This window comes from Silene latifolia, chromosome 1 (genome assembly GCF_048544455.1).
Source record: "Silene latifolia isolate original U9 population chromosome 1, ASM4854445v1, whole genome shotgun sequence".
Lineage (NCBI taxonomy): Eukaryota > Viridiplantae > Streptophyta > Magnoliopsida > Caryophyllales > Caryophyllaceae > Silene > Silene latifolia.
In genome coordinates this window covers 39,675,474-39,690,331 of record NC_133526.1, presented here as the reverse complement: position 1 = coordinate 39,690,331, position 14,858 = coordinate 39,675,474, and the positions used below count along the sequence as shown (strand labels likewise).

The 14,858-nt window shown below is 37.5% G+C and overlaps 1 protein-coding gene across 1 annotated transcript; it reads left to right on the top strand.

The window, feature by feature from the left end:
• Positions 1 to 8,494: 8,494 nt before the first annotated feature.
• LOC141644475 (uncharacterized) lies at positions 8,495 to 14,321 on the top strand. The gene is made up of 6 exons (XM_074453959.1): positions 8,495 to 8,610; positions 13,199 to 13,376; positions 13,504 to 13,627; positions 13,725 to 13,854; positions 13,948 to 14,108; positions 14,211 to 14,321. The coding sequence occupies exons 2-6, from the start codon at positions 13,204 to 13,206 to the stop codon at positions 14,319 to 14,321; spliced, it is 699 nt and encodes a 232-aa protein (XP_074310060.1). The 5' UTR covers positions 8,495 to 8,610; positions 13,199 to 13,203.
• Positions 14,322 to 14,858: the final 537 nt, after the last annotated feature.

Below are 14,858 nucleotides of genomic sequence, written 5' to 3'. Positions count from 1 at the left end.
GAAGGAGAGGAGAATTATTTTTCTCTCTAGAATTATATTTTGGATGAGTGTTAGAATGAATAAAGATACACAACATTTTGTATATCATTAGGTAAAAATATGAGAAAACCATGATGGTTTTCTCTTCTCAAAAACCGGGTGGAAGGGGGGCTTTTGGGTGAGCCAATGCATGCAATTGTTGCTCTTAACAATGTTAATAGGGTTGCATGGCTAGACAATTAGGTAATCATTGTGTTTACTTAATAAATTAATCAACACAATATTAACCTAATACCCCATTAATTTCGGTACAATCATAATATGGAGTCCATATTATTTTTGTCAATTTCTCAATATGTAACATGTCACATGTAACATAAATTTGTTATGTATTTTTAACATATTAAAAATCAACGTATTATTAAAAATACGTCACATACAAAAATCGACTTAGTAATATCATAATTACTTGTACCAAAATTTTTTACCAATTTATAAATCGTATTCATAATAATTCATTCAAATTTAATTGTTACCTTAAACAATTATTTCATCCGAGTAATGATACGATTCAATTACTCAGACCGTATTTCATATAATCACATTTTAATTTGATACGTAAATTTTTACTTCCAAAATCGTCCGTCAATTTTCAAATAATTTAATTAACTCGTAACGTTATACGATTAATTAAATAATCAATTAAGAGTGTGGCCCTATAGGTATGACCTAGGGGGTCAACTGATCACCACCGTCGCACGACAGTAATGTCAAACTCTAGTCAGCCAATCATTACCGATATATGTTGACCAGTTGACAGTAACAATATTACTTCCCAATTGTATTCTTTATAATGAGATTTAAACATGTGATCATCATGATCAACAGTCGTGATCGCATTATTGTCGGAGGACACATATTCCAACAACTAGCATGCCACATCCTAGGGTGTTTTAGAGGTATTCTAATGAGCAAAGTCTCAAGAAGAAAAAGTATCTACAAGGGCCTTATATACACTTGTCAAGTTTCCCAAATAGATGTTTTCACAAAAATTTTCCTAAAATGCAACTACATGCCATGATGCAACTAACATTTATACAACCTAATGCATATGCTTCTATCAACTAGTATGCCATATAAACTACATGCAACTCCTAAGATCACATTGGTTTGTACCGCATCAATCAAAATAAAGCCACATAGTCATTAACATAGAGAGGAAAAAGGAGATTTGGAAATATCATACCAAGCGGTCTTCATATTCCTCATGCCTCGGATGTGGCGTAGTCGATCCAATGTGATAAGAGGAACAACAAACACAAGTATATACACAATATACAATTCTATACTACAAAGGAAAGGACATGTTTTTGGATTTTTAAATTTTTCAAATTTTTATGGTTTTTGAAATTTTTCAATTTTTATCATTTTTGATTTAAAAGTTAAGTTAGAATTTCCCATCCCCACACTAGTATGGGCATTGTCCTCAATGGCCAATACGATAGGAAATTATATAATGCAAGCTAAATGAATATGCATGATTTCTATACTAATATGCAAACTATATGACATATATATACACAAGTGATGCATTCTAATCTATTCTATATGATGCATGCTTTCTATTGTTCGGAGAGCTAATTTGAATTAACTCGCATTTCTTGTGTTTGAACTTTCCCAAACCAAGTAAGACACTATTTCTAGTGTAAAAATAGGGAAAGTTCATGCACAAGGAAAGTATGCAATGCATGAATCCTAATTGTCATTTTGGATTGTACAAGTGGGAACAATAAATGAGACACCTCAATTGAACCGAGGTAGGAGTCCCTTAGATGTTGCTAGGACTCAAAACAAACACTCAAGATAAAGATTAAAAACATGATATAAAGACAAAGTTAAAGGAGGTGTAGGAAACTCACAATGGAATGGGTTGAAGTCAAGTAATCAACCCCACATGTGTGGTATCCTCCAAAAAGCCTTATAAACCCTCAATTGTCGCTCATTATGACATCCTCATCACCGGCATCATTTCCGTCATCATCATCATCATCGGAAGTATCATCAATTTCTTCATTATCTTCTTAACCATCTACCTCCATTGACCCGGAGGATTCACCATTTCCATCATCATCATTGGAACTTGAACCTTGCTCTTCTTCTTCTTGGCATGAATCATTACCTTTCCTGTCTTCATAAACAATAACCTCCTTTCCATTAGCCACCCGACTATCCATTTCGGCATCTTGAGAAGCACTTGGGAAAAATACCTCCATATCCGCCCAACTAGGCAAAGGACATGAAGGATCAAGAAGTCCTTGCCTAGCTAGATATAGAAGGGCGGATATTGGGCATGGTAAGCATTCATCCGATCTTCATGAGCTTCTTTATGCATTTCTTGCATTAGTTGGGTCAAATAGTCGTTGCCTACCATGACATTAGAGCGACACGGTTTGAATTCTTGGTAGGCAAAGGGGTATGGTGGAGTCACAATGGTGGAGGAGGAGGACTTTGCAATTGCCCTATGTTGCTTAATTATCACTTCAGCTTCCTTGGAGACGGGTAATAGGTAGTTTAGTCTATGGACGGAGAGACGACAAATCTTACTAGGCAAGACAAAGGACTTAGCTTCTTTGGTGAGCCACTCATATTTGTTGTCAAGATTGTCATTCTTGACCCAATGGAATTTGTTGATCATAGTGCACATATCGAGGAGGTTGCTCCCTTTAACCAGTTTGTATGTGTTATCTTTGTTGAAATTTGGGTTAAAGTGCTTAGCTAGCCTTGTTACTAAGTCGCCGTTTACAATGAAGGCCACTCCGTCTTTCCCATTATCAATGTAATACTACGGTTTTATGAGTCTTAGGATACTCTATCGAGTGGGGCTTACTCTGTCGAGTAAGTATGGTTTTACGCAAAACAGTAGTCTGCCTGATGGGTACTCGATCGAGTAAGCTTGGCATTCGATCGAGTAAGGGTCACTCGATCACGTAAGTGACTTACTCGATCGGGTAAGTCGGTTAACGGGTGACTTGCGACGGGTTTGTTAATAATGCGGATTAATATATAATGTTTCGTCAACTTTTTCCTAAAACACTTTTACAAACCTAAAATCACAAAAGGGAGAAGATCTAAGTTACGTTGCTTCATCTCATCGCATTATTAGCAAATCCCAGAGCTAGAAGTGACGGCTTTTGTCGTTCTTTATACCTTTATGATCCTTGCATCGAGGGTAAGATTTACATATAATTTTCATATCGTTTTGTTAAAGTTGGTTAAACCCTAATTGGGTGATTTGGGGGTTTTAAGTGGTTATATGATTGTATGTATGTATGTATGTATAGGAGGAGGATTCGTTAAGAAGAGATTCTGAGTTTGCTGCTTGATCGTCTATTGTGGTGTTTGCTTTCCAGGTAGGGTTTCCCTACTCGGTATTAATTATATGGCATGATTGGTATTGGTGTTGTTAGTATCCTTGTATTGAGTAATTATCATGTTGGTTTCTGATTTGCTGGTTATTGATAGAAGTATTGTGATTACTGTATAACTATCTGTGATCTTTGGGGTGCACCCCTGGCTGAGTGGAGTCACTTGCGGGAGTGGCTTCACGCCCTTGATTTGCCTTTTGTGGAACCCGCCACAAAAGAGATGTGCACATTAATGAACATGGGTTTATCGCTCAACGGAGATGAGCGGGGCTTAGGTGGGAACGGCTGCAGTCCCCCACTGGCGGCGAGGAGTACCTGTTGCGATGGGTACTCTGGCAGGACTACACACTATAGTGTGTAGTCAGTTATGTAGAGATTGGAGATGGTGACTAGAGTAGTGCTAAGATGTTTGAGCTGTTTGTATAATTGTTTCATTGTGGCTTTGATTGTGTAATTAGTACTGACCCCGTTAATTGTTTTAAAAACTGTGGTAATCCATTCGGGGATGGTGAGCAGTTGTTGAGCAGGTATGAGACGATGCGCATGGGATAGCTGGGATGAGTCATCACGTTGCAGTTTTAGAAGTCTTCCGCTGTGTCGAACATTTTGTTATTGTTTAGAAGTTGACACTTTTGAGAACCTTGTATTCCCTTTTATCAGTTTTGCGCATTTGAACATGTAATCACTTTAAACTGTATTGTTATTTAAATTATGTTTCTTCATTGTCATTTGATTATCATACAGTGTTGCTTAAGGTTCTTTGGTCCAACCATGAGGTTGAGGAGGCTACATGGGAGGCAGAAGAGACTGTGAGGGAGCGGTACCCGTCTCTGTTTGATCAGGTATGTGTGGTTACGAGGACGTATCCTTATTTCTTTTAGGGGGGTAGGAGAAGGTCGCATAGGGTTTTTGCATGTTTTATATGAGTTTTAGTATAGTTAGTGGTTGTTTTGAGTCGGGTTGAGTTTTATTTTGGAGGTGTGTTTTGGAGTTTTGTGTCGAGTTTTGTTTATGTTGTTGTGTCGGGTTGATGTTAGTGTGTTTTGTTTTGTTTGTGGTTTGAACTTCGGGAACGAAGTTCTTTTTAAGGAGGGAAGATTGTAATACTACGATTTTATGAGTCTTAGGACAATCTATCGAGTGGGGCTTACTCTGTCGAGTAAGTATGGTTTTACGCAAAACAGTAGTCTGCCTGATGGGTACTCGATCGAGTAAGCTTGGCACTCGATCGAGTAAAGGTCACTCGATCGAGTAAGTGACTTACTCGATTGAGTAAGTGACTTACTCGATCGAGTAAGTCGGTTAACGGGTGATTTGCGACGGGTTTGTTAATAATGTGGATTAACATATAATGTTTCGTCATCTTTTTCCTAAAACACTTTTACAAACCTAAAATCACAAAAAGGAGAAGATCTAAGTTACGTTGCTTCATCTCATCACATTATTAGCAAATCCCGAAGCTAGGAGTGTCGGTTTTCGTCGTTCTTTATACCTTTGTCATCCTTGCGTCGAGGGTAAGCTTTACATATAATTTTCATATCGTTTTGTTAAAGTTGGTTAAACCCTAATTGGGTGATTTGGGGGTTTTTGGTGGTTATATGATTGTATGTATGTATGTATGTATGTATGTATGTATGTATGTATGTATGTATGTATGTATGTATGTATGTATGTATGTATGTATGTATGTATGTATGTATGTATGTATGTATGTATGTATGTATGTATGTATAGGAGGAGGATTCGTTGAGGAGAGATTCTGAGTTAGCTGCTTGATCGTCTATTGTGGTGCTTGCTTTCCAGGTAGGGTTTCCCTACTCGGTATTAATTACATGGAATTATTGGTATTGGTGTTGTTAGTATCTTTGTATTGATTAATTATCATGTTGGTTTCTGATTTGGTGGTTGTTGATAGAAGTATTGTGATTACTGTATAACTGTCTGTGATCTTCGGAGTACGTCCTTGGCTGAGTGGAGTCATTTGCGGGAGTGGCTTCATGCCCTTGATTCGCCTTTTGTGGAACCCGCCACAGAAGGGATGTGCACATTAATGAACATGGGTTTATCGCTCAATGGAGATGAGTGGGGCTTAGGTGGGAGCGGTTGCGGTCCCCCACTGGCGGCGAGGAGTACCTATTGCGATGGGTACTCTGGCAGGACTACACACTTTATTGTGTAGTCAGTGATGTGGAGATTGGAGATGGTGACTGGAATAGTGTTGAGATGTCTGAGCTGTTTGTATAATTGTTTCATTGTGGCTTTTATTGTGTAATTAGTACGGACCCCGTTAATTGTTTTAAAATCTGTGGTGATCCATTTGGGGGATGGTGAGCAGTATCTAATACCTTCTGCAGGAAGTAGTGAAAGAAAACAATCAATGGTATCTTGACAGTGGATGTTCAAGACACATGACCGGAGATAAGAATCTATTTCTTTCACTCAAGCCCTTCCACGGAGGAAAAGTGACGTTCGGGGACAATAAAAAGGGAAAAGTAATCGGCGTTGGCAAAATCGGAATTTCTAAGTCTCACGCGATCAGTGATGTCTATCTCGTGGACGGTCTAAAGGATAACTTGCTAAGCATATCTCAACTATGCGACAAAGGTAACAAAGTTGTCTTCCATACTGATAGTTGTCGCATTATAATCGAAGGAACTAGCAATGTTATTCTTGAAGGCCATAGGAAAAGGAATGTTTATATGGTAGATTTAAATGATGTGCCTAATAACTCTTTCTCTTGCATGAAAGTTACACTTGATGATCCCTGTTTATGGCATAAACGGTTTGGTCACATTAGCTCACTAACCTTGAACAAACTCAAGAAGTGGGACTTGGTTGAAGGATTACCTAAGATCAAGTTCGACCAAGAAAAGATGTGTGACACGTGTGCTAGGTGCAAACAAGTAACATCACCATTCAAACCTAAAAGAGTAGTAAGCACAAACCAAGCCTTGGAACTAGTACACAGGGATCTATGTGGTCCTATGAAGGTAAGGAATAGAGGAGGATCCAGGTACATCTTTGTTCTTGTAGATGATTACTCAAGGTATGTATGGCCTATCTTTGTTCATTCTAAAGACGAAACATTTGATGAATTTGATTGTCTTATGAAACGTGTTCAAAATAAGTATAACACTAATCTTGTATCCATTCGTACGGATCATGGTACCGAGTTTGACAATCAAGCTTTCATAGAATATTGTAGAGTTAATGGTGTAGGGCATAACTTTTCTGCACCAAGAACTCCTCAACAAAACGGTGTCATTGAACGTATGAATAGAACGTTGGAAGATATGGCTCGTACAATGCTTTTGTGTAGTGGTTTGCCTCGTAACTTTTGGGCTGAAGCCATTAGTACTTCTTGCTATATCCATAATCGTGCTATGATTAGACCTATTCTTAAGAAAACCCCTTATGAACTCCTTAGAGGTCGAAAACCTAATATCTCCCATCTTCGTCGCTTTGGGAGTAAATGTTTTGTTCACAATAGCGGTAAAAACCGGTTAAGTAAATTCGACCCTAGGAGTGATAAGGCGATTTTCATAGGATACTCAGATCATAGCAAGGCTTATAAAGTCTTCAATAAGAGAACTCTCTGTATTGAAGAAAGTGTCCACGTTATTTTTGATGAAGATAACGTGTTTGATAAGCCTTTACAGGATGAGGAAGAAGACTTGGATGAACCCGACTTTCGTCTTTCAAGAGACGAGCCCCCGGAACTGGAATTGGAGGATAATGAGATTGAAGGTACAAGTGATGAACTTGATCGTTCCTCAAAAGATAAAAAGGAGAAAACCAAAGTTATAGTTGATGATACTATAACATTGACTCAAAATAAGGACTCCCAAACTAATGTTATAGGTGATGTTACTATAACATTGGATCCAAATCAAGGTGTAGAGTCCGAAGTTATAAATGGCTCTAATACAACACCCGTATTGGATTCAGGGGGAACTTCCTCCAATTCCGATCCAAATGAAGTTGAGTCAAGCTCAAATAACGATGAAGAATCAAGTACTTCAACAAAATGGAAATACAAGAGCTCACACCCCATGGACAATATTCAAGGGAATATTAAGAAGGGTGTTCAAACGAGATTATCCTTAAATAAATTCTGCTCCTTCTACTCTTTTCTATCCATGATCGAACAAACGAATATTAATGAAGCTCTTGCAGAATCAGATTTGATTATAGCTATGCAAGAAGTGCTACAACAGTTCAAACGAAACAAGGTTTGGCACTTAGTTCCTAGACCAAAGGATCGATCTGTCATTGGAATAAGTTGGGTCTTTAGGAACAAACTAGATGATGTCGGAGTCATTATCAGAAACAAAGCAAGATTGGTGGTTCAAGGATATAATCAACAAGAAGGAATAGATTATGACGAGACTTTCGCACCTGTTGCTCGTCTTGAAGCTATTAGACTTCTGATAGCAATCGCTGCACATAAAAGAATGAAGCTCTTCCAGATGGACGTCAAGACAGCATTTCTAAATGGGTATCTACAGGAAGAAGTCTTCGTTGAACAACCCCCCGGATTTAAGAATAGCAAATTTGAAGATCATGTCTTCAAGTTAGATAAAGCCTTATATGGATTAAAGCAAGCACCTAGGGCATGGTACGACAGATTATCTAAGTTTCTACTTGACAGTGGATTCAATAGAGGATCCGTTGATAAAACTCTATTTCTAAAATCCGAGGGTTCTGACCTTTTGGTTGTTCAAATCTACGTCGATGACATTATCTTTGGATCGACCAACCGAAGCTTGTGCAACACTACAAGAAAACACGATAAAAGCGACAGACATACTACAGTCGCCAAATTGGCGACAGGAAAAAAAAAACGGGCGACCACTATCCGTCGCCAATTTGGCGACTATACCTTTTTATCCAAAAATCCGTATGAAATCCACGGGCGACGCAATATTATCCAAATTGGCGACCGAAATCAGTCGCCAATTTTGGCGACCAAAACCCGTCGCCAATTTGGCGACCAAAAACGGTCGCCAACCCTCTGTTTATTTTTTTTTCGCCAATTTCTTCACCCCGTCCCCTTCATTCACTTCAATCACAACTTAAAAAAAAAAAAAAACGCAGCAGTTTGTCCGACGATCCGACGCCACCACCAACTACAACCACCGGACGCCACCACTCGCCGCCGCCATCCGCACACTACATCCCTACCGACCCTTTGTTTATAATAAAGGTTTGTTTTCGACTCAAATCGATTTAATTACTTCAATCCTTCATATTTTGTTTAAGTTGTGATGTTTATTTAGTATCTAGTTGTAATTTATACATTAGTGATGCTTATTATTGTATGTAGTTGTAATTTAATTAGCATTTTTGTTAATTAATTTGAGTTAGGGTTAGAAATTGGGGTTTTTGTTAAATTAGTAATGTGATTTGATTAGGGGATTGTATAAGGTAGTATAGTTTTATGAAGGTAGAAATTGTGGTTTTTGTTAAATTAGTAATGTGATTTGATTAGTGATGCTTAGTTTTAGTAATATTGAAGTAGTATTGTTGAAGGTAGTATAGTTTTATGAAGGTAGTATAATGTTAGGATTGTATAAATTTGCCTTATAATTAACCAAATTAAGTTAGAATGATTTAATTAGCATTTTTGTTAATTAATTTGAGTTAGGGTTAGAAATTAGCATTTTTGACAACTTGTATAATTAACCAAATTAATTAAGTTAGAATGATTTAATTAGCATTTTTGTTAATTAATTAGCATTTTTCTTGAATAGAATGAGCATGATGTATAAATTTGTTAAATTAGTAATGTCATTTGATTAGGGAATTGTATAAATTTGCCTTATAAGTTTGACAACTTGTTTAATGACCTAGTACCCGTTCAAGAATTACTCATTAGGAGCAATTCTTGAATAGTCCCCATTTTGGGATTTGTCTTTTACGTTTCAAGTCACTTAGGTAGTAAACACATAGTTGTGATTTTATTAATGAGAAAAGAATTTGGTTGCAAATTTCTCCAATGTTCTCTGAATACATATGTGGAATATGTATCTTTTCCACATTGTGTATTTGGAGAACTAAGGGGAATTCTTTGCCGAATTTTTTCTCATTAATAATTCACAAATGTGTGTTTGCTAGTGACTTGAAACGTACATTGATGGGTTTAGGTTGGAGTGATAAGGACCCAATTGAAATCTTGAAATTAGCATAAAATGGAGGATGAGATAACCATTGCTTTTTTTGTTGAAATTAAATATTATTATTTAAAATGGTTAGTTTGCTATATATTGCTTATAGATTAAAATGAAGAGATCTGAACGTAGTTGGATGTACGAAGAAAGAGTAGATAAGAAGAAACGTCCTATCGCTAGATTTGTAAAGGGAGTTCGTGGATTTATTGAATTTGCTAGATGTCAAGATTCATATGATTTGGAACAACATAAACTTAGGTGTCCTTGTACTAAATGTAAAAACTTAAAATATTTATTTGACATTGAAGTAGAAGAGCATCTTGTTACAAATGGTTTTTTTCCAAACTACTACAATTGGATCTCCCATGGAGAAAAATATTATCCCGAAGAGCCTCAAATCCAACAAAATGAGAACCCATATAGAGAAATGGTACTTGATGCCTTTCAGTCTAATGATTTCATTAATGACGACCGTGTACCAATGATTGATGAAGAACAACCAAACCCAAGAGCAAAAGCCTTTTTTGACATGCTAAGTGCTTCCGAAAAAACCTTATATGAGGGGAGTAGAATGACATTGTTACAAGTTGCATCCAGGATAGTTTCTTTAAAATGTGAGTATAATATGCCATTTAAAGCCGTTGATAGTATTGCTACGTTGGTTGAGGATGTTATACCCGATAATAATGTTATGACCCGAAATTTCTATAATACCAAGAAAGTGGTCAAAGGTCTTCAACTTCCACATGAAAAGATTGATGCATGTCCTAAAGGATGTATGCTTTTTGGAAAGATGATGCTTTGCTTGACAAATGTAAGAAATGTCAAAGGGATAGATATGAGACAAGTGAAGGAAATATTGTTTTGAAGGGGAAGAAGGGTAATAAAAAGAGTGGAAAGAGAAAGAAACCAATATCAGAAAACACATTAATTTATTTTCCATTAGCTCCTAGACTTCAAAGAATGTATGCCACGAAAAATCTTGCCAACCAAATGAGATGGCACAAAGAAAATCCTCGTACACCAGGAAAGATGTGTCATCCGAGTGACGGGGAGGAGTGGAAGCGTTTTGATAGGTTATATCCCGATTTTGCCGAGGAACCTCGCAATGTGAGACTTGGCTTGTGTACGGATGGGTTTGACCCTTTTGGTGAGTTTGGTAGAAACTACTCATGTTGGCCCGTAATGACCACGCCGTACAACTTACCTCCTTGGCTTTGTGCGAAAAGACAATTTATTTTCCTCTCTTTACTTATTTCCGGTCCGATAACCCAAAAAACCATCCGGATGTTTATTTACAACCGTTGGTGGAGGAACCGAAGTATTTGTGGGAAGTTGGTGTAGAAACATTTGATGTGTCGAAGAAGCAAAATTTCCAACTAAGAGCTTCATTGTTATGGACTATAAATGATTTTCCCGCATATGGTATGCTATCGGGATGGGCAAACCGGGGCGAAAGGCATGTCCTTATTGCATGGATAGGAGTAAAGCATTTTATCTTCCTAATTCCAAAAAAATTAGTTGGTTTGATTGTCATAGATGTTTCTTACCGGATGGACATATTCATAGAGAGAACAAGAAATCTTTCTTAAAAGGTAAGGAGGTGCGTGACAATGCTCCGGTTCGACTCTAAGGGGATGAGATATGGGAGGTCATACGTGATTTGCCAACAAGCGTCGATGGGGTGAAGAAGAGTTTAAAGAGTTGAAAAAAAAAAAAAAATGGTTGGTTTAAAAGAAGTATTTTTGGGAGCTTCCCTCTTGGAAAACAATGTTGATCGGACACAATTTGGATGTGATGCACATAGAGAAGAACTTCTTTGAGTTACTTATTCATACGATTATGGATGTAAAAGGAAAGACACGTGATGATATTAATTCAAGAATAGAATTGAAGAAATTTTGTGATCGTCCTAAACTTCATATTCGTAAGGATGGGGCTAAACCAAAAGCCATATTTACTCTTGACAAAGCTCAAAGAAAGGTATTGTGCGATTGGATAGGAAACTTGAAGTTTCCAGATGGATATGCATCCGATTTGAGCCGTTGTGTTGATTTGAAGGAACTGAAGTTGAAAGGGTTGAAAAGTCATGATTGTCATGTTTTCATGGAGCGCTTATTACCCGTGGCTTTTAAAAATTTACTCCCGACTACGAGTTTGGAATGCGATTCTGAGAAATAAGTCAATTTTTTAGAGATTTATGTTCCTCCACGATATCAGTTGAGGACATGAGTCGTTTAGAAGACCAAATACCAGAAATTTTGTGTAAACTTGAGATGATATTTCCGCCTTCTTTTTTCAATTCGATGGAGCATCTACCTATCCATTTGCCATATGAAGCTAAAGTTGGTGGACCCGTCCAATATAGGTGGATGTATCCTTTCGAAAGGTTTCTTAATCATGTGAAGAAAAAAATTGGTAATAAAGCTCGTGTGGAAGGTTCTATATGCAATGCCTACCTAACGGAAGAGATTGCCAATTTTTGCTCTCTTTATTTTGAAAAACATATTGAGACCAAAGCAAAATACTTGAATATTGATGAAGCGGATGAACTAGACACAAGTATACCCAAGTGTTTCCAAATGCAGGATGAAATAGGGTGTTCATCGGTTGGGGAACAAGATTTACGGATGACAAGGAGTATAACCGTGCCCACCTTTATGTGCTATCTAATTGTGAGGTTTTGGAGCCATATGAAGCTCAATTTGTGACAGATTTCATTAAAGATCACCCTAATGTGAACAGAGAGGATGTTTGGCATAAGCATGAGGATCAATTTCCAGCCTGGTTTCGGAAGCATGTATGTAAGCTAAATATTCAAGATGATGTGATAAGAAGCTTGGCTTTGGGTCCTTCTCGAAAGGTTGTGACGTGGAATCGATATTCAATTAATGGGTTTAAGTTTCAAACATTTGACTATGGCAAAAGTAAGGCTAAATGCAACTACGGCGTTACTATTTCTTCTCTTGATGGCAATGATTATTATGGCATATTAGAGGATATCTTTGAGTTTTGCTACAATGGCCGGGATAGGAGTTATAAAACCGTCTTATTCAAGATTCAATGGAGGGATAATTCCGTAGCTGGAACGAGAGTCCATGATCGTTACAAACTCGTGGAAGTGAATCATACTCGAACCTACTCTCAATATGACCCATTTATACTTGCACAACAAGCTCATCAAGTTTATTTTGCATCTCTTCCGAGCACAAGCAATGATAGACAACAAAAGCAATGGTGGGCCGTTTTTAAAACAAAGGCACGATCAGAAGTTGATACATCTTTTTTCCAAGAAGAGGTTGTATCGAAGCAGATTTTGTCCCCAGTTGATCATGATGAAATTATTTATGCAAATGAGATAGAAGCGGAGGAGGAGTTAGAAGAGGAAGAAGAAGAGAATGATAAGGAGAGGGATGGGATAGAAGAGGGGGAAGAAGAAGAAGAAGAGGAGGAGGAGGAAGAGGAAGAAGAAGAAGAAGAAGAAGAAGATGAGGATGATGATGATGATGAGTAAGAGAAGGTTTTATTTTGTCTTTTATACTTGTTTATTAGGTTTTATTTTTTTGTATCTTATAATAATTATCCTGTAATATTTGCTAACACTTTTTATTCAATTGTATGTAGTACACATGGCTCCTGGAGGAAGTAGGCAGCGCGGAGGCTATAGTGAGGGAGGTAGTAGCTCCCGAGAGCAGGAGGAGGACGTTGACCGTTCTACTACGGAGGTGAGTGAGGAGGAGGAGGAGGTTGCTATACCCCGACATACTGACAACAGGATGATCCTTGATCCGAATGGTCTTTGGTAATTTTTTATTCATTCTATTTTGTAATTTTTTTATTTAGTAATAAATGACTTTTTTTAGACATATGTTAATTATACATTATTTTTTTTTCCTATATAATTATGTTTTTAACATGTTTGATTTCAGGTTTAGAAGTCAAACAGTTGTTCGTGGTGTGACTAATAGCACCCAAGAGAACATGACACACGGCGTTACTTGTTGGAGTAACGCTAGTGATGAAGATAAGGAGATGTGGTTCAACAACTTCCGGGTATCTATTTATAAAATATATATTATTAAATATAATTTATTTATTCTTTTTACCTTATTATTAATTTGTTTCTCATCTATATGTTTACTTTTTGTAGCGTGTGTTCTATTGGCCAACCAACCTTGAGCGCCTAGTTTGGCAAAGGTATAATGACGTTGGCAAGAAGAGGCTAAGGGACAACATGTATAAGGTGTCTAAGAGGAAGAAGGCGCCATCTTTCATGAAAGGTATTTAGTTTCTTTTAATACCCGTAATTAGTTAAAATTCATTACATATTTTGAAAATATATTAATTAATAATTGTTATTTTATTGATTACAGGTTCGTCATATGAGGAATATACCAAGTACCGGAACAGTCCTGAGTTCAAGGAAGCATCGGCCCGGAACAAGATCAACAGGAAAGGAGGAGATAAGGATGCGGAAGTTGAGCCTACTCATTATGGAGGGTCTCAATCTTTTCATGATCGTGTGGTGTTAGATGTAAGTTATTTGTCTTAGCTTTTAATTTAATAGTCTTCTAATTTAATTAGTCTCATTAATTATCATGTTTGAGTAACAATTTCCTTGTTTTTTTTCCGGAAGACCAAGAAGAATAAGGGTAAGGTACCCACGATTGTTGATCTCTTTGTTGACACTCACGCAAAGAAGACAAGCAAGGGCAAGTTGATCTTCGCGAAGGAAAAAGATCAATGATTATATGTAAGTGTCAAAAAATAAAAATTTCTTAGCTTTTTAAAGTATATGTTTTATCAATTTTTAGATAAGTAACCTCTAACCATTAATGTTTTATCAATTTTTTAGGAACAATTCCTTGTCCGTAGGAAGAACAACCCGGAAATTGATGACAATGAGCTATGGTTTGATCTTGTTGAGGGGTTCCAAAGAGGAGATGTGTATGGAGCCGGGTCGGCAAAGGAGATTTTCTACCCTCCTACAAGAAGAAGAGGGTCAATTTCCTCCCAACAACAACCTTATACCCCAAGTGTCGTGAGTGTGCTCCAAGCTCAATTAGCCGCCGAGGAGAGGCGGGATGCCGAGAGGGAGAGGCGGGATGCCGAGAGAGATCTTTGAAATTAAGAGGATGAAGGATGAAATGGACCGGATGAACTCCTTCTTCGCCAATTGCAACACCGGGTGGCGCCCAACCAAAGGATCCTAGAGATCCTAATCATGGAGGTGGTAGTGGAGCGGGAGCAAGTTTCCCTGTTATGTAGTTTTTTAGAAAACATG